Source organism: Bos mutus, chromosome 8 (genome assembly GCF_027580195.1).
Source record: "Bos mutus isolate GX-2022 chromosome 8, NWIPB_WYAK_1.1, whole genome shotgun sequence".
In the NCBI taxonomy this organism is placed as follows: domain Eukaryota; kingdom Metazoa; phylum Chordata; class Mammalia; order Artiodactyla; family Bovidae; genus Bos; species Bos mutus.
Genome location: NC_091624.1, coordinates 60,017,442 through 60,034,610, shown reverse-complemented (window position 1 = coordinate 60,034,610; position 17,169 = coordinate 60,017,442). Strand labels below are relative to the sequence as shown.

The 17,169-nt window shown below is 38.6% G+C and overlaps 1 protein-coding gene across 3 annotated transcripts in view; it reads left to right on the top strand.

Annotated features, from left to right (window-relative positions):
* PCSK5 (proprotein convertase subtilisin/kexin type 5) overlaps window positions 1-17,169 on the top strand; it is a 517,126-nt gene that overhangs the window by 322,475 nt on the left and 177,482 nt on the right. For all 3 annotated transcript variants that reach the window (XM_070375753.1, XM_070375751.1, XM_005892979.2), the window contains exons 13-15: window positions 539-675; window positions 11,999-12,142; window positions 16,118-16,220. In XM_070375753.1, the coding sequence (XP_070231854.1) occupies window positions 539-675; window positions 11,999-12,142; window positions 16,118-16,220 (384 nt within the window). The remainder of the gene's footprint in view (window positions 1-538; window positions 676-11,998; window positions 12,143-16,117; window positions 16,221-17,169) is intronic.

Here is a 17,169-nt window from a genome sequence, read left to right as displayed (position 1 = left end):
TTACCCATTTACCAGATGATGGACACCTGAGTTGCTGATAGTTTTTGACCATTATGAATGATGCTGCTGTGAACATTCATGTGGAGTTCTTTATGTGGACACATGTCTTTACTCCTCTTGGGGGGATAGCTTAGTCATATGGTAAGAACTATCTAACTGTTGTTAAGAGCAGCTGCACCATTTTACATATCTATCAGCAGTGTAAGCAAGCTTCAGTTGCTCCACATCTCCAACTCATGGTACTACCAGGCTTGTGGGTAGAGTTTTAGCCTTGGTTCCCTGATACCCACGTCATTATCCCTCCCAGATTTGTTACTGCTTGGCAAGTCCCATGCCTGTTTCCCAATAATTATGTGTGTGTATGTACTTGTGTGTGTGTATTTGGATCTACTAATCAGTGATGCCTAGGATGAAGACAATCTCCAGTGCTGAACTGAACATGTGATGGATACAGAGAGGTCTTTGATCACGGTCTTGACTGGATCCTCGCTAAATTTTAAACAACACACAAAAGCAATGTTTTATGGCTCTCTCTCAGGCTTTTTGATCATTCCATGGAAGGATTTAAAAATTGGGAATTCATGACCATTCATTGCTGGGGAGAACGAGCTGCTGGTGACTGGATCCTGGAAGTTTATGACACTCCCTCTCAGCTGAGGAACTTCAAGACTCCAGGTAAGAACTCTCTTTCTATAATTTGATTTATTGTACAGAAAAACGGTGTATATTCTGGCCAATAAATGTGTTTCCCATTCATATATCAACCTTATCCTTTATCATGTAATTCTACGCCTCGAGTTGTCCTCCTGTACTCCAATTCTTGAGATTACCATTAGAAAAGTAATAATTTAGGATAAGAATTCAAGAAAAGACCTTTAAATATAAAGACAAGATAAAACATGACAGCTATTGATTGATATTTCAGAATTATGAGCCATGTCTCTAACCACCTTCCATTACTTTATCAAAAAACAAGCCAGCCTTGTCCCCGTGCAATGGGTTAAATCACATAGTTATAAGAGCAGACAGGTTTCCTTCGATATCTTTTTTCTGAGTTTGCTTTAAATTTAATTTTCAGCGCAGACAAGACCTTGAGCTTGGCCTATGCCAGCTAAACTGGTTGCCACCTAAAAAAATGAGTGATAGCACTCTGCCCTGCATGAGACCAAGAGCTAAGTAAAGAGAAAGCTTTCCTGATATGTAAAACACGGTAATGATGTCAACAGAATTCTTTTCAGGTCATCTCAGGCTGTGTTGCCACACATGGCCTGTTTCCCTCTTCCTGCTAGTGTATGAACCTTATTTGTAACATAAAATAAGGAAAAGTACAAATGCAGCGTGAGATGGGAGACTGAACAGTTTTTTGCAGCACCCTGTGTTCAGTATCAGTAATCCAAGTCTATGCCCCAACCAGTAATGCTGAAGAAGCTGAAGTTGAATATTTCTATGAAGACCTACAATACCTTCTAGAACTAACACCCAAAAAAGATGTCCTTTTCATTACAGGGACTGGAATGCAAAAGTAGGAAGTCAAGAGATACCTGGAGTAACAGGCAAATTTGGCCTTGCAGTACAAAACGAAGCAGGGCAAAGGCTAACAGAGTTGTGCTTAGAGAACACACTGGTCATAGCAAACACCCTTTTCCAACAACACAAGAGAAGACTCTACACATGGACCTCACCAGATGGTCAATACCAAATCAGATTGATTATATTCTTTGCAGCCAAAGATAGAGAAGCTCTATACAGTCAGCAAAAACACCACCAGGAGCTGACTGTGGCTCAGACCAGGAACTCCTTATTGCAAAATTCAAACTTAAATTGAAGAAAGTAGGGAAAACCACTAGGCCATTCAGGTATGACCTAAATCAAATCCCTTATGATTATATGATGGAAGTGACAAATAGATTCAAGGCATTAGATCTGATAGACAGAGTGCCTGAAGAACTATGGATTAAGGTTTGTGACATTGCACAGGAGGCAGTGTTCAAGACCATCCCCAAGAAAAAGAAATGCAAAAAGGCAAAATGGTCTGAGGAGGCCTTACAAATAGCTGAGAAAAGAAAAGAAGCAAAAGGCAAAGGAGAAAAGGAAAGATACACCCATTTGAATGCAGAGTTCCAAAGAAGAGCAAGGAGAGATAAGAAAGCCTTCCTCAGTGATCAACACAAAGAAATAGAGGAAAACAATAGACTGGAAAAGACTAGAGATCTCTTCAAGAAAATTAGAGATACCAAGGGAACATTTCATGCAAAGATGGGCACAATAAAGGACAGAAATGGTATGGACCTAACAGAAGCAGAAGATATTAAGAGGTGGTAAGAATACACAGAAGAACTATACAAAAAAGATCTTCATGACCCAGATAATCACAATAGTGTGATTACTCACCTTGGGCCAGACATCCTGTAATGTGAAGTCAAGTGGGCCTTAGGAAGCATCACTACAAACAAAGCTAGTGAGGTGATGGAATCCCAGTTGAGCTATTTCAAATCCTAAAAGATGATGCTGTGAAAGTGCTGCACTCCATATGCCAGCAAATTTGGAAAACTCAGCAGTGGCCACAGGACTGGAAAAGGTCAGTTTTCATTCCAATCCCAAAGAAAGGCAATGCCAAAGAATGCTCAAATTACTGCACAATTGCACTCATCTCACATGCTAGTAAAGTAATGCTCAAAATTCTCCAAGCCAGGCTTCAGCAATACATGAACTGTGAACTTCCAGATGTTCAAGCTGGTTTTAGAAAAGGCAGAGGAACCAGAGATCAAGTTGCCAACATCTGCTGGATCATGGAAAAAGCAAGCAAGTTCCAGAAAAACATCAAATTCTGTTTTATTGACTGCACCAAAGCTTTTGACTGTGTGGACACAACAAACTGTGGAAAATTCTTAAAGAGATGGGAATACTAGACCACCTGACCTGCCTCCTGCAAAACCTGTAAGCAGGTCAAGAGGCAACAGTTAGAACTGGACATGGAACAACAGACTGGTTCCAAATCAGGAAGGAGTACGTCAAGGCTGTATATTGTCACCCTGCTTGTTTAACTTACATGCAGAGTACATCATGAGAAATACCAGGCTGGATGAAGCACAAACTGGGCTCAAGATTGCCAGAAGAAATATCAATAACCTCAGATATGCAGATGATACCACCCTTATGGCAGAAAGCAAAGAAATAAAGAGCTTCTTGATAAAAGTGAAAGAAGAGAGTGAAAAAGATGGCTTAAAACTCAACATTCAGAAAGCTAAGATCATGGCATCTGGTCTCATCACTTCATGGCAAATAGATGGGAAACAATAGAAACAGTGAGAGACTTTATTTTCTTGGGCTCCAAAATCACTGCAGATGATGACTGCAGCCATGAAATTAATAGACGCTTTTTGCTCCTTGGAAGAAAAGCTATGACCAACCAAGACAACATACTAAAAAGCAGAGACATTACTTTACCAACAAAGGTCCGTGTAGTCAATGCTATGGTTTTTCCAGTAGTCATGTGTGGATGTGAGAGTTAGACTGTAAAGAAAGCTGAACACCAAAGAATTGATGCTTTTGAATTGTGGTATTGGAGAAGACTCTAGAGAGTCCCCTGGACTGCAAAGAGATCCAACCAGTCTATCCTAAAGGAAATCAGTCCTGAATATTCATTAGAAGGACTGATGCTGAAGCTGAAACTCTAATACTTTGGCTACCTGATACTAAGAACTGACTTATTTGAAAAGACCCTGATGCTGGGAAAGATTGAAGGTGGGAGGAGAAGGGGACGACAGAGGATGAGATGGTTGGATGGCATCACCAACTCAATGGACATGAGTTTGTGTAACCTCTGGGAATTGGTGATAGACAGGGAAGCCTGGCGTGTGCAGTCCATGGGATCATAGAGTCAGACATGACTGAGTGACTGAACTTTTTGCCTGTGGCGGAGCCCTGAGTAGTACTTGCCTAGTAACAAATGCTCTCTTTGTTTGATAACTACCCCAGTTCCCACCCAGCCGTGGCCACATCTTCCATCATCTAATAAGTTGTTGCCTCTTAATCCTTTGTCTAGTCCATCTGCAGAAGAACAAGGCTTGAGGGCCGTTATAGGACTGGTGTACAATTCTAAGTCCTCTTTTGATCAGAATAGATTAACCCAAACATTCTGTAGTTAACTGTAATGGTATGTATCATTTGGATACTGTGGGTTGTATTGGGCAAAAGAAACAAACAGTAAAGTGAAAAGTGAAGCATACATTTTTTTAATTGTTTTTAATTTCTTATTTATTTTACTGTGTTGGATCTTAGTGGAGTATGCAGGATCTTTAGTTGCAGCACGTGGAATCAAATCCAGGCCCCCTGCATTGAGAGCACAGAGTCAGCCACTGGACCCCCAAGGAAGTCCCCCTGCTGCATACATTTGCCACACTTTTGCCCACCAGTCAGGGGAAGTCACTCATTCTGAGAGGTCCATTTTTAGGGCACACGGTGTAGCCATCTCTTTCCCTTTATTCCATGATGTGGTTCATCTGTGTTGTCACAGTGGTCCCAGACTCAGGGGAATCAAAACCATCATGGTAGCAAGGTCACAATGAATCAGGGTAAAAGTTTTGTGAAAGCATATCAGCCCCGCACACCTCCAGCAGCCACCATATATGTAATAATTGCCAAGGTCTTACTCAGAAACCAGATTTTTGTCAACAAGGCAGGGTTGACAGAAAACATCTGAATAAACTAGATCCTAGTTACTGGAAAGCTTTCACTTGTTCCTAATCTCAGTTCCCAGGACCTTCCCCTCTCCTTCCTCTTCTCTTCAAACCATGCCTCTTGCTCATGCCATGGAGATGCACTATGCCAAGGCACTCAGGGGCAATAGCAGGCATGGTAGCTGGACTGGGCTGCCCTGACCAAAGGGCAGCTCCCACTAGATCCATCAGCATGTGTCACTCTTACGTCTCAGGAGATCTAAGCGAAATAAACACTGTCTAGATGTGGCAGTTGTGTGCCAAGAAAGGTGCAGCCTACAGACATAAGGGGTGCACTATCTACTGAGGATTTGAGACAGTTATATATAAAAGTAACTCTTTAATATCACCATTCTAATGCATCTCAGTGATAAAATGCTCCTCCCCACAAGCAGACTGCCCCTAGGGGCACACTGATGACAGACCTGGGGTTTGCATTCATGTGTGTGAGGCTACTAATCTCTCTCTCTGCCCTCAAGGAGTTCAGAGTCTATCCAGAGTTTATTGTGATTGTCATGTCGTGTCGTGAAGTCACTCAGTCATGTCCGATTCTTTGCCACCTCAGGGACTGTAGCCTACCAGGCTCCTCCCTCCATGGGATTCTCCAGGCAAGAGTACTGGAGTGGGTTGCCATTTCCTTCTCCAGGGAATCTTCCCAACCCAGGGATTGAACCCAGGTCTCCTACATTCCAGGCAGACGCTTTAACCTCTGAGCCACCAGGGAAGCCCCCTACTGTGATTATCTGTGTTAAAAGGTCTCTGCAGTAGCTCTGATCATCTAGAGTTGTCTATTTCGTATCATTGACTTCTCCTTATACTGTTTAAATGTTTAACAGCAGTCACCTCCAGTCATCTTAAGAGATGCTCCTTTGTGCCAGAAGAGATACCCTAATGCTATATAACCTGGGGTCAGAAGGCTTTAATAGAAACACATAGTCTTCAGGTATCCTTTCTTCAAGTAACCTTTCAGGTCAGGATTAGACACAATTTTGAAAAGGGACTTTCACTTTTTTCTGTTTCTGTCATTGTTACTATGGCATACAGTCCTCCAATTAATGCGGGATTTCTTTAGTAATTCAATTGCAGATGTAGAATCTTCTAGCCCAATTAAATAGTTGAATCATTTCCAAAATATATGTACATATATATATGTATATATATGTATATGTATATATATTTATATTTATATATATATATGGCTCCAAACTTGAGTTTATTTATTATTTCTTCCCATTTGTTAATTATTAAAACATAATAAGGTTTTTGGAGGATTTTTTTCTTATTCTTGTTCCATTGCATATTAAATCTATCTTTGATTTTTACCTTGGGCAGATTGCATTTGAGTGTTAGCAAACAGAATGGATTTTCTCTTATTCTGCATGTATACTGCTATTTCTTCACAAGATATTGCCATTTCCACTGCAAAACCTCTAGAGATTTACCATCATTGCTTTTTCTTTAATAAAGTTGGGAGGGCGAAAAAAAAAAAAAAAAGAAATTAGCAAATGGAAAAAGTAGTAGGGGAGGAAAAAATTGACAGCCCAAATATGGCAGCATTTGATGTGAATTGTGGCAGAGATCCTAAGGAAATAAAATTACATAATAAGTGAAAAATAAAAAGATAAATTGCCCGGCAAGGGTGTCCCCAGAGGGCTTATGATGTACTTCAGAAATGGCACCAGGGGAAATAATCAGTTATGAGTCAGCACTCTCTAAACACTTACAAGGGTAAATTTTTAGATCCAAGATGATCTTAAGTTAAATGGACCAGGTTTTAGAGTGACTGATGGATGGGGTTTCCCATACTGTCTTTGTATCATGTGCTCCAGTTATGCACTTGAGAGAAGCCATAAGGAAAAGAGGTTCTCTTTTTGCATTGCCACCTAAAGGCAGTCAGATAGGTCATTAATTTCAGGTAGTCATTCATTTCTTGACGGCACTTAATGTCTACGACTTGAAATCCTGAGACTGAATAACACCCTAATTATGATTAGCATAGTTATTAACAAGTGAGTCCAAAGAAAAGCTGGCAGAGGGCAAACCAAGTATAAACCAGCCTGCTGGCCCAGTGCACATGTCAGAAAACAATGAATGTGGCCCAGAATACATTTTTAAACCTCATATGCTTATACTCCTAGAAACGACCAGGAAGACAGAATTATATAACAGTTTAAGAATGTAAGATTTGGATACAGAATTTTTTTTAATTGAGGGGTAATTGACATATTAGTTTTAGTTGTACAATTGTACAATTTTATATTTGTATATACTACAAAACAATAACCACAATAAGTCTAGTAAACATCCATCACCTCACATAATTTTTTTCCTGTGATGAGACCTTTTAAGATACACTGTTTAACGACTTAGTTGTATACAATACACTATTATTAAACATACTCACCAATCTGTACATTATACCCCCAGGACTTAATAATGTTTTACTGGATGTTTGTACCATTTGATCCCCTTCATCTATTACATCCACTCATACACACCTCCTGCCTCTAGCAACCACCAATCTGTTCTGTGTATCTATGTGTTCAATCTTCTACTTTTTAAAATTTTTTAAGACTCCACATATCAGAGATCATATAGTATCTGTCATTTTCTATCTGACTTCACTTAGCAAGGTCCATTCATGTTTTCCCAAGTGGAAAGATTCCGTTTTATGGCCAAATATTATCTATATACATTTATATGAGTATGTGTCTATGTGTGTGTGTGTGTATCCATTCATCCATCATCGGACATGTGGGCTGCCTTCTTTTTTAGGCTATCTAAATAATGCTGCAGTGAACATGTGGGTACATAGAACTTTTAAGAGTGTTTTTTTTTTTTTTTCCAGAAGTGGAATTTCTGGACCACATGGTAGATCTATTTTTAATTTTTTGAGGAAATGCCATAATTTTTCCAGAATGGCTGAAAATTCACATTCCCACCAACAGGGCATAAAGATTCCCTTTTCTCCACTTCCTCACCAATATTTGCTATTTCTTGTCTTTTTGATAATAGCCATTCTAACAGGTGTAAAATAATAGCTCATTGTGGTTTTAATTTGCATTTCTTGGATGATTAGTGATGTTGAGCACCTCTTCATGCTGGCCATCTGTATGTACTCTTTTGAAAAATGTTTATTTAGATCCTCTTCCCATGTTTTAATCAGATTGCTTTTCTGCTGTTGAGTTGTATGAGATCTTTATATGTTTTGGATATTTGCCGCTTATCAGATATATGATTTGCAAATGTTTTCCACAAGTTACATTCTCATTTAATTGATGATTTCCTTTGCTGTGCAGAAGCTCTATAGTTTGATATCGCTCCATGTGTTAATTTTTGTATTTGTTCCCTTTGCTTTTGTTGTCAAATACAAAAACCATTCCCAAGATCAGTGTCAAGGAGTGTGCCACTGGTTTTCTTCTAGAAGTGTTATGGTTTCAGGTCTTACATTCAGATCTTTAAGCCATTACAAGTTAGTTTTTGTGCGTGGTGTTAGCGGTCCAGTTTTTCTAACACCGTTTGTTGAAGACTGCCTTTTCTCTATTGCATCAATATATTCTTGGCTAGTCTGTCATAAATTGACTATATACATGCGCATCTCTGTTTCATTCATTTATCTGTTTTTATGTCAATACCATTACTATTTGATTATTTGTAATATGGTTTGAAATCAGAGAGCGTGATAACTCCAGCTGTGTTCTTTCTCAAGATTGCTTTGGCTATTTTGGGTCTTTGGGGTCCATAAAAATTTTAGGATTCTTTGTTCTATTTCTGTGAAAAATGCCTTTGGAATTTTCCTAAGGATTACATTGAATCTGTAGATTGCTTTAGGTAGTAGGGACATTTTTATAATATTCCTATAATTCATGAACATGGAATATCTTTCCATTTATTCATGTCAATTTATTTCATCAATTTCTTACAGTTTCCAATGTACACATATCTCACCTTCTTGGTTATATTTATTCCTAGGTATTGTGTTCTTTTGATGCAGTTGTAAATAGGATTGCTTTCTCTGATAATTTGTCATTTGTATAAAGAAATGCAACAGATTTTTGTACATTAATTTTGTATCTTGAAACTTCTTTGACTTTGTTGCTTAGTTCTAAGTTTTTTGGTAGCATCTTTAGGGGTTTCTATATGTAATATGTTATCTGCAAATGTTTTACTTCTTCCTTTATAACTTATATGCCTTTTCTTTCTTTTTCTTGCCTACATCCTTGTTCCTGATCTTTACTATGTTGACAAATGTTCCCTCTATAACCACTTTGTTGAAAGTCTTTTTCATAAATGGATGTTGAATTCTGTCAATGCTTTTTTGCGTCCATTGAGCTAATTATGAGTTTTAAGCCTTCATTTTGTTACTGTGGAAAATGAGAGTGATTGATTCTCAGATGTTGAAACAAGCTTTCATCCCTGAAATACCATTTGATTATGATGTATTATCCTTCTAAGGTACTGATGTATTCAGTTTGCTAATATTTTGTTAAGGATTTTTGCATCTATGTTTACATCTGGTTTTGATATCAGAGTAACATGTATGCTCAATTCAGTCACATCCTATTCTTTGTGACCACATGGACTATAGCCCTTCAGGCTCCTCTGGCCATAGAATTTTTCAGGCAAGAATATTGGAGTGGATTGCCATTTTCTACTCCAGGGAATCTTCCCAACCCAATGATCAAACCCTTGGCAGGCAGATTCTTTACCACTGTGCCCCCTGGAAACCCATCAGAGTAATAATACTGACTTCATAAAATGAGTTTTGAAGTATTCCTTCCTCTCCTATTTTTTGGAAGAATTTGAGAAGGATCGGGCTCCCCAGGTGGTGCTAGTGGTAAGAACTTGCCTGCCAATGCAGGAGACCTAAGAGACACAGGTTCGATCCCTGAGTTGGGAAGATCCATGGGAGGAGAGCATGGCAACCCACAACAGTATTCTTGCCTGGTGAATCCCATGGATAGAGGAGATTGGCAGGCTACAGTCCATAGGGTCACACAGAGTTAGACATGATTAAATCAACTTTGCATGCACGCACAAGAAGGATTGGTAATAATTTTTATTAAACTGTTCGGTAGAATCCACTAGTGAAGTGTCTAATCCTGGACATACCTTTGTTAGGAAGTTCTTGATTACTGATTCAATCTCCTTACAATAATTGGTCTATTCAGATTTCAATTTCTTCATGATTCAGTCTTAGTCGAATATATATTTCTAGGAATTCATTCATTTCTTGTAGGTCTTCCAGTTTGTTAGTATATAATTGCTGATAGTAGTCTTATGAGCCCTTATTTTGTATTAATTAAGATGTCTCCTTTTTAATTTCTGGTTTGAGGCTTTCTCTCTTCTTCTTTGTGAATCTGCCAATTGATAAATTGGTTTATCAATTTTATTCATAGTCTTAGAGGATGTGTGAACCTAAGCCCCACTAACCAGCAGAGCCAGCAACCTAGAGGTGTCCCCTGGGTGCCAGCTGAGGGTACAAGCCCTTTCTTTTGGTACCAACAAGATGGAGAGGCCAAGGGAGAACATACAGATGGCTCCCATGAGCCTCCATCTTTGGAGAGTATTCAGTAGGTCCTCATCTGTATGTTAAATTACATGTCTGCCCCTCAGCCAGTGCTTTAAGATAAGCAAATAAGCCTATTTCCCAGAAAGTCTGGGTGCTATGCAGTCAACCGCCTTTGTTCAATACCCAAGGGTGAGAGCCCACGCTGGTGAACTCTTTAGTGGACCCAAGCCCCACTGGCTTTCAGAGCTACATGGTCTGGGGGCTCAAGTGCAGGTCTTAAAAGTTGTGATACCCAATGTAGGGATCAAACTTTTCACTCCTTGAGGGAGAAGCTGGGGCCACTCAGCTGCCTTTTTTTTTTTTTTTTTTTCTGGAGGAAACTGTCCCATGTGTGGCTGTAGAGTCACTGAGTGTATGAGAAGCAGTGAGTTCAGGACCTTCCTATATTACTCTTAAATCAGAACCCCCAAATGGGTTTTAATATCAGTCTGTCCTCTTACTGCTTTGGGGAACTTTATCAGCCTCTGTGCCTCTGTCTTCTCATCTTTATAGTGAAAATATCTATTTACCCCCACTTGTGACCACTGAATAGAATAAAATGTACTTAGCATAAAGTAAGTACTTATAAAAAATAAGCATCAATTTGATGGGGATAATAGATGCTAACAGATAAATTATCAGATATCTGAAGTTCATCACTCTCTGGACTGTGACAGAGCCCAACCCCAACCTTACCTAGATTCTCTGTATTATGCCAAGATAAGAAGGAGATCTAAGGTGTGTGGGCATGGGGGGGAAGTATCCTGCCTTCCTGCCAGCATATTTCCATGTTTTTAATGATTCTGTCTTAATCACTTTTACTTAAGATTCATATTAAAAAGAACTACAGTAAGTCAGGGAAACTACAGTAAGTCAGCAAAACATGTTTTGCATTAAAGATTTTAGTTTTATAAAGCTGAGAAATGAATGACTAAGGATTAGGCAAATGTTCCTTGAGAGCCTGCCATCCAAAGGAGGAAAAGCACTTCCCTCGTGCCCCAAGGTGCCCATGGCAGGGAAATGCTCCGACAGTACCACCCAGTAGAACATGCTGCCAGCAGTGGAAATGTTTCCTATAGCTGTGCTGTCCACCGTAGTGCCACTAGTCATATATGGTTACTGAGCACTTGAAATGTGGTCTGACTGAAGAACTGAGGTTTAAATTGTAGTTACACAGAAACAGCCAAATGGGTCGAGTGACTGTCACTGGACAGCACAGGTCTATCAGTTAATATAGTGATATATTCTTAAGACTGACTGAGCCCTTGAATTGGGTGAAACAAAGTAGTTGTTATAATCTTTTTATTTTTGATAAACAAGTCAGAGAATGTCGATCCTGCTTTTAATGTAAATAAGACCTTTATACCTAGAAAAAGAAAGCCTTCTGTAAGATTCTAGGATTCTCTTAAATACTCATAATTTGACATTCAGCCCTTGATCCAGCAATCTGAGATGGTTGTTTCTTACCAAAAAAAGAGCTGATTAAATTAGGATGTATGCTGCAATTGTTACTCAGGAAATACATGGTATGTGACTTATTCAATAGTTAATTCTGCAAGCAGTGGAAAATGCATTTCTAGCCCTGTATGTGATGCAGTGATTCATATGAATCTGTTTCCCGCAGTTCTATTTTTCTACCGCTTTTTCTTCAGTTAGAAGGAATGAAAGAAATTGTAAAGCTCAAGAGAGAATGTTTGCTCATGACATACTTTTATTATTGTTTCCCAAGGTAAATTGAAAGAATGGTCTCTGGTCCTCTACGGCACCTCTGTGCAGCCATACTCACCCACCAATGAGTTCCCTAAAGTGGAACGTGTCCGGTATAGCCGAGTCGAAGACCCGACCGACGACTACGGGACGGAGGATTATGCAGGTGAGCTGGCTTCCAGTGAGAAGGCAGGCTGAGGAAAAAAAACTCACGCGTCATTCCCCCAAGGAGACACACTTCTACTCATATTGTGATCTATTTTAATCCATCTTCCTTTCTATCCCTTAAACATATTTGTATGTGTACATTCATATATTCAAATATCAATGTTTTTTTCTTCAAAACTAAAATCACACTGTATATAGAACATTCATATCCTTTTTTCCCATTAAAGGTATTATTAAGAGCATATTTCCCTGTTGTCAAATATCCCTAGAACACATATTTAAAAGACAGCATAATCGTCCATCCTGTGATTGTATTATATTTAATCCATAATCTGAGATATGTAGTTTGCTTTACATTTTACACTATTTTAAATAAGAGCTTAATGAATATCATTATCAGTTTTTGACTATATCATCTTTGACTGTTTCTTTAGAATAGAGTTCTAAGAATTACTGCATCAAAGGGAATCGTCAGTTTTAGGGCTTAGATATGTTGCTTTCCAGACAACATGTACCAGTCTACACCATGACCAGTGCACGAATGTTACTGCCCTCATTCCTGCCAGCCTTGAGTGGAAAGAAAAAAGCAAAAGAACAGATTTAAATTTTTATAGCTCTGACTCCTGGTAAATCTAAATATTTAGTAAAGCAAACCATTTTTTCCTTTGTAGTTCTCTGAATTGTGTCTTTTACTCACTTGTCAATTCAAAGTGGCAGCATTTTTCTTATTTATAAAAACTCTTTGTATGCTATTGACTCTCACATTGTCTCATATTTGCTGGAAACCATTTCTCTGTTATCACCTGCTTCCAAAATGCAGTTTTTGTTTGGAGGGCAGTTTATAGTTTCATATAACATTTATAATTTCTTTTATACAGAATGTTTATTCTTTAAAAATAAATATCCATATTTTTATAATCTGGTTTTACATTTGGCCATTAACTCATCTAGAACTTACTTTCATTTATAATATACAGTGTAAAGTGAAGTTCTGTTTTTATCCTCCAAACAGACTAATGACTGAGTTGTCATCCCTACTTTTACTGTTTCCTTTATAACAGCACAGTAATTTCTTATACCAGGGTCTCTTCTGGTACCACTTTTTCTGGTTTATCAATCTAATAATACTTAATCCAGTAGCACCCACGCTATATTTTAATATGCTGAATATCTACTTATTCTCATAGCAATTCTTAAGTCCCTCTTTAAAAATCTCATTGAAATTTAGTTTGAATTTACATGCAATCTCATGGGAAGAATTCTTTTTACAATTTACAGTCTTTCCATCCAAAACAGACTTTTTTACTGAAATCCTTTAATTTTATGAAGTGTTTTTCTTGGTAGTATTATTTCTACATATTTTGGGTCTAGTTACTACTGTAATGGAAAATATTCCATATTTTCTAACTACTGTATTCTGGTATCAGAGATATCTATTGGCTAGTGTATGTTTATCTTACATCTGACCATTTCACTTACCTTTATTTGTGTATTTTAGAGTTGATTTTCTGGAGCAGTTAGGTACTATAGCCATATCCTCTGCAAATTATCTTGTCTCTTTCCCAGTGCGTTTCTGAGTCCTGTCTTATTGTATTGTTTACCACTTCCAGCAGCATGCAGTTCTTCTGGGATATAACACTTAACAAAAAAGGCTTTCCCTAATGAAGAACTGTTTTTAAATAGCAGTTGATTGTACCTTTAGACTGGAACCATCTTGTCTTCCTGCAGCTAAGCTCTCTGAGATTCTTTTTCATTAATCACTTTAACAGAGTATTTGAAATATGCATTTGGTTCCTTTTATTCTGAACAGGTAGTATCCCAGTGTCAATAGAGAATTCAGACCAATTGAACTAACCAGAGCTAGATTGTGTTCAACTTTTGCTTTGCGTTTATAATATTACTGTTCATGTTACAACCAGCAAACCATTTATTTTGTCTTCTCTGATAGGAGAAAGTATATTTAAAAACATGAATGGAGCATAATAATAATATATTACTATGTGTCTTATGGTATGTTTCCCATTCAATTTTTGGTAATCTTAAAATTCTAAACAGTTATATACATTTTGTGGTTTTTCTCACTGCATCTCCAAAATGTCCACATTGGCACTTGTGAGAAAACAAAGACAATTATTTCATTATGACCCAGCAACCTAAAATGCTAAACTGCATCTGGGATAGTTTAGGATTATGAAAGAAACAGCACAGCATGTGACCCTGCCATACAGAGTCCTTTGGCACATATCAAGAATAAATGGTTTGGGGTTTTTGGTTTTTTTTTAATTGTAGTAATCATCTGGTGAAAATTTAGGGCCACCCAATAACTCCTTTTCTTTGGAGCTGTGATTTTCACTTTCATTAAGAAGTCAGCCTTTGAGAGGGTCAGATGGCATTCTCATAACCAGGTCCCTGTACTGTTTCATTGAATTCCAGGCACGGTGGGACCCACAGCTGGCTGAACTTCAACTCTTAGGCAGCAGAAGCACTCTCTCCTCATGGACTGCAGTAGTCAGCTAAAATGTTGCAAGTTGCAATAGCTGTGGAACTTAATTTCAAGATCAATGTTAAGGCTTTTGGGAAAATAGAGATAAACAGTGTCAAATGACTCTTATGATTAAGCAGAAATATACATCAAGTCTAGCATTTTAAAATGACTCATTTCTATTCAGAGCCAAAGGTCATGACTTACCCCTAAGTCGGAGACCTGAACTAAGAAGCAGGACCTCTGTTGACCCCAACTCTCCTAGGGAGATCAACTAGACAAGCCACTATAACTCTTGGAAAATCATTTTTATCTGTAAAATGAGAGTGTATGGCTACTAGATTTTTCTCCAGGTCATTCCTCCCCTACTTCTACCATTTTATGTTTCAATTTAGTAACTGTAGAACATAGTCCTACAGTGACTAAAGGAAAACAAATTTCAACAAAAGTAAGACCTTTTGATTAAAATAAGTGTGGCTCAAGACAATTCTGGTACCCTTGATTGACTTTTTGTGCATTTCATGTACCATGTAAATCGCTGGTTAAAATCATGAGTTTTCATTGGGAAATAGCTTGAAGATTATGAGACCAAATGTCTCAAACTACAGAAAACAAAAAAAAGGAGTCAAAGAAGTAAGTTATCTATAACTAGCCCATGTCATTAGAAAATCTCTTTTCATCAATCACAAAATAGCTCTTTTTAGCATTTTTTTTCCTGCCTGTGCATTCTTTCTAGTTCTTCACCAAAGAATATACAGCAAGAGAGATGAGGAACATTCATCCTTGGTCTGGAATTCTTTAAGCTTGCTTGCATCTTTTAAAACTTATGTATAGTTTTCTTTTGTTGAGTTGCCCATTGGCCTATGGGTAGGATGCAATTTTAAATCTATTATCTGTGCCTGAAGTACCTGCTTTGTAATCCAAGACGAGATGCTGATAAAATTGTGCCAGACCCCATAATGATGTTTCTTTCTGGCTCTAGAATCTCAGAGGTACTCAGTGGCTTTAATGACCTTGGATGAGAGAGGCAGTCTGGTCAGGACATTGAATAACAGCCCTCTTTTCTTTTCTGCTAACAGCATAAAATTCTCATTTTTCTATAAATCCAGCATTTTAATTATTATGCATATTTAATTGCAATCAGTTTTGTTTTTTTTTTTTTTTTAGTTGCTGCAGTGGTTTTTTTCTTTGAATTCTGGGTTGTCATTTCCCACAAAGCAACTATACATGTACTTTGAAGACAAGGTCCTGACTAGGAGTTACATGCTTGATACTTAGGTAATTGAGGTTCCCCCCCCGCCCCATAAAAGCAAGAATTTATCTCGGCTTATAGCCACATTAAACATTATTCCATCTCACTGCATTAGAAACTCTTAAGGAAAACTCTCACTGCATAAGGGGGAGAAAAAGCCTATTTTTATCCCAAATTCAAGTTAACACTTACTTGCTTAAAATCACTTTTTCCAAGTGTTATTCTGATTTCTTTTGGAGGCCCCTGTGACCCCGAGTGCAGTGAGGTGGGCTGTGATGGGCCAGGACCCGACCACTGCAATGACTGTTTGCACTACTACTACAAGCTGAAAAATAACACCAGGTAAGAGAGATGCCCCATCAGGATACCTGAAGCGCGCTCCCTGGTGGTAGTTCCTGGGAGCTCCCACAGTTCACCAGCGGCAGGGTGTTCCATGGTCTCCCACCAGAACCAAAGTCCAGATGCTGCTGCACAGGCCCCTACACCTCGCTGCATCATTTGAATAGTGAAACTGATACTGAATTACAAAACACCCGATTTTGATCTACAATTTTTTGATCTACAAACTGATACTGAATTACAAAACAACCCGATTTTGATCTAGGCTAGGAAACTGCAGAGGTCTTTTCTCACATTTCAAAGGATGATGGGGAGGGACTAGTTATGCACATGCCTGATCTGCCCTTCTAGACCTTTCCATCCCACTGATGTTTGATGCCCCACAGCTGCACTTTCCCTCCAGGAAATGGATGATTTTCTGAATTCCTCAAAGTGTAAGCTTTCCATGTGGCAAAGCTACTGGTCCCTGTGCATCCTCACTACTCTGCTCTGGACAGTAAGGTGGGCCTGCTTGAACCCATGCTTCTGAGCCCCTGGCTTCTGCCTCGAGCGGATATGTATCCACAGGGAAGGCTGTGGAACACACTGCTCATCAGAAGCTATGTTCTTCCAGGCTGTTTCCCACATCCCTAACACCTCTCCCTCCTGTTTCAGAAGGAAACTCACTCTAGGAAGCCGACCTGGTATCCACACTCCAGTCACCCAGGAGGGTCCTATTCCTGTCACATCCATGCTGGAATTTCAGTTCCTTAAAGGGAATATAAAGCAAAAATTAAATTTAAAAAGAATTTTTAATTAAAAATAAATTTCTTAAAAGGAAAAGTCCTTGGCTACCCCAGCCCCTCTCATTATCTCCTAGACTGGCAAATGCCTGACATTTAATTAGTACTCAGTAAGTACTTGTTGGAGAAGGCAATGGCACCCCACTCCAGTACTCTTGCCTGGAAAATCC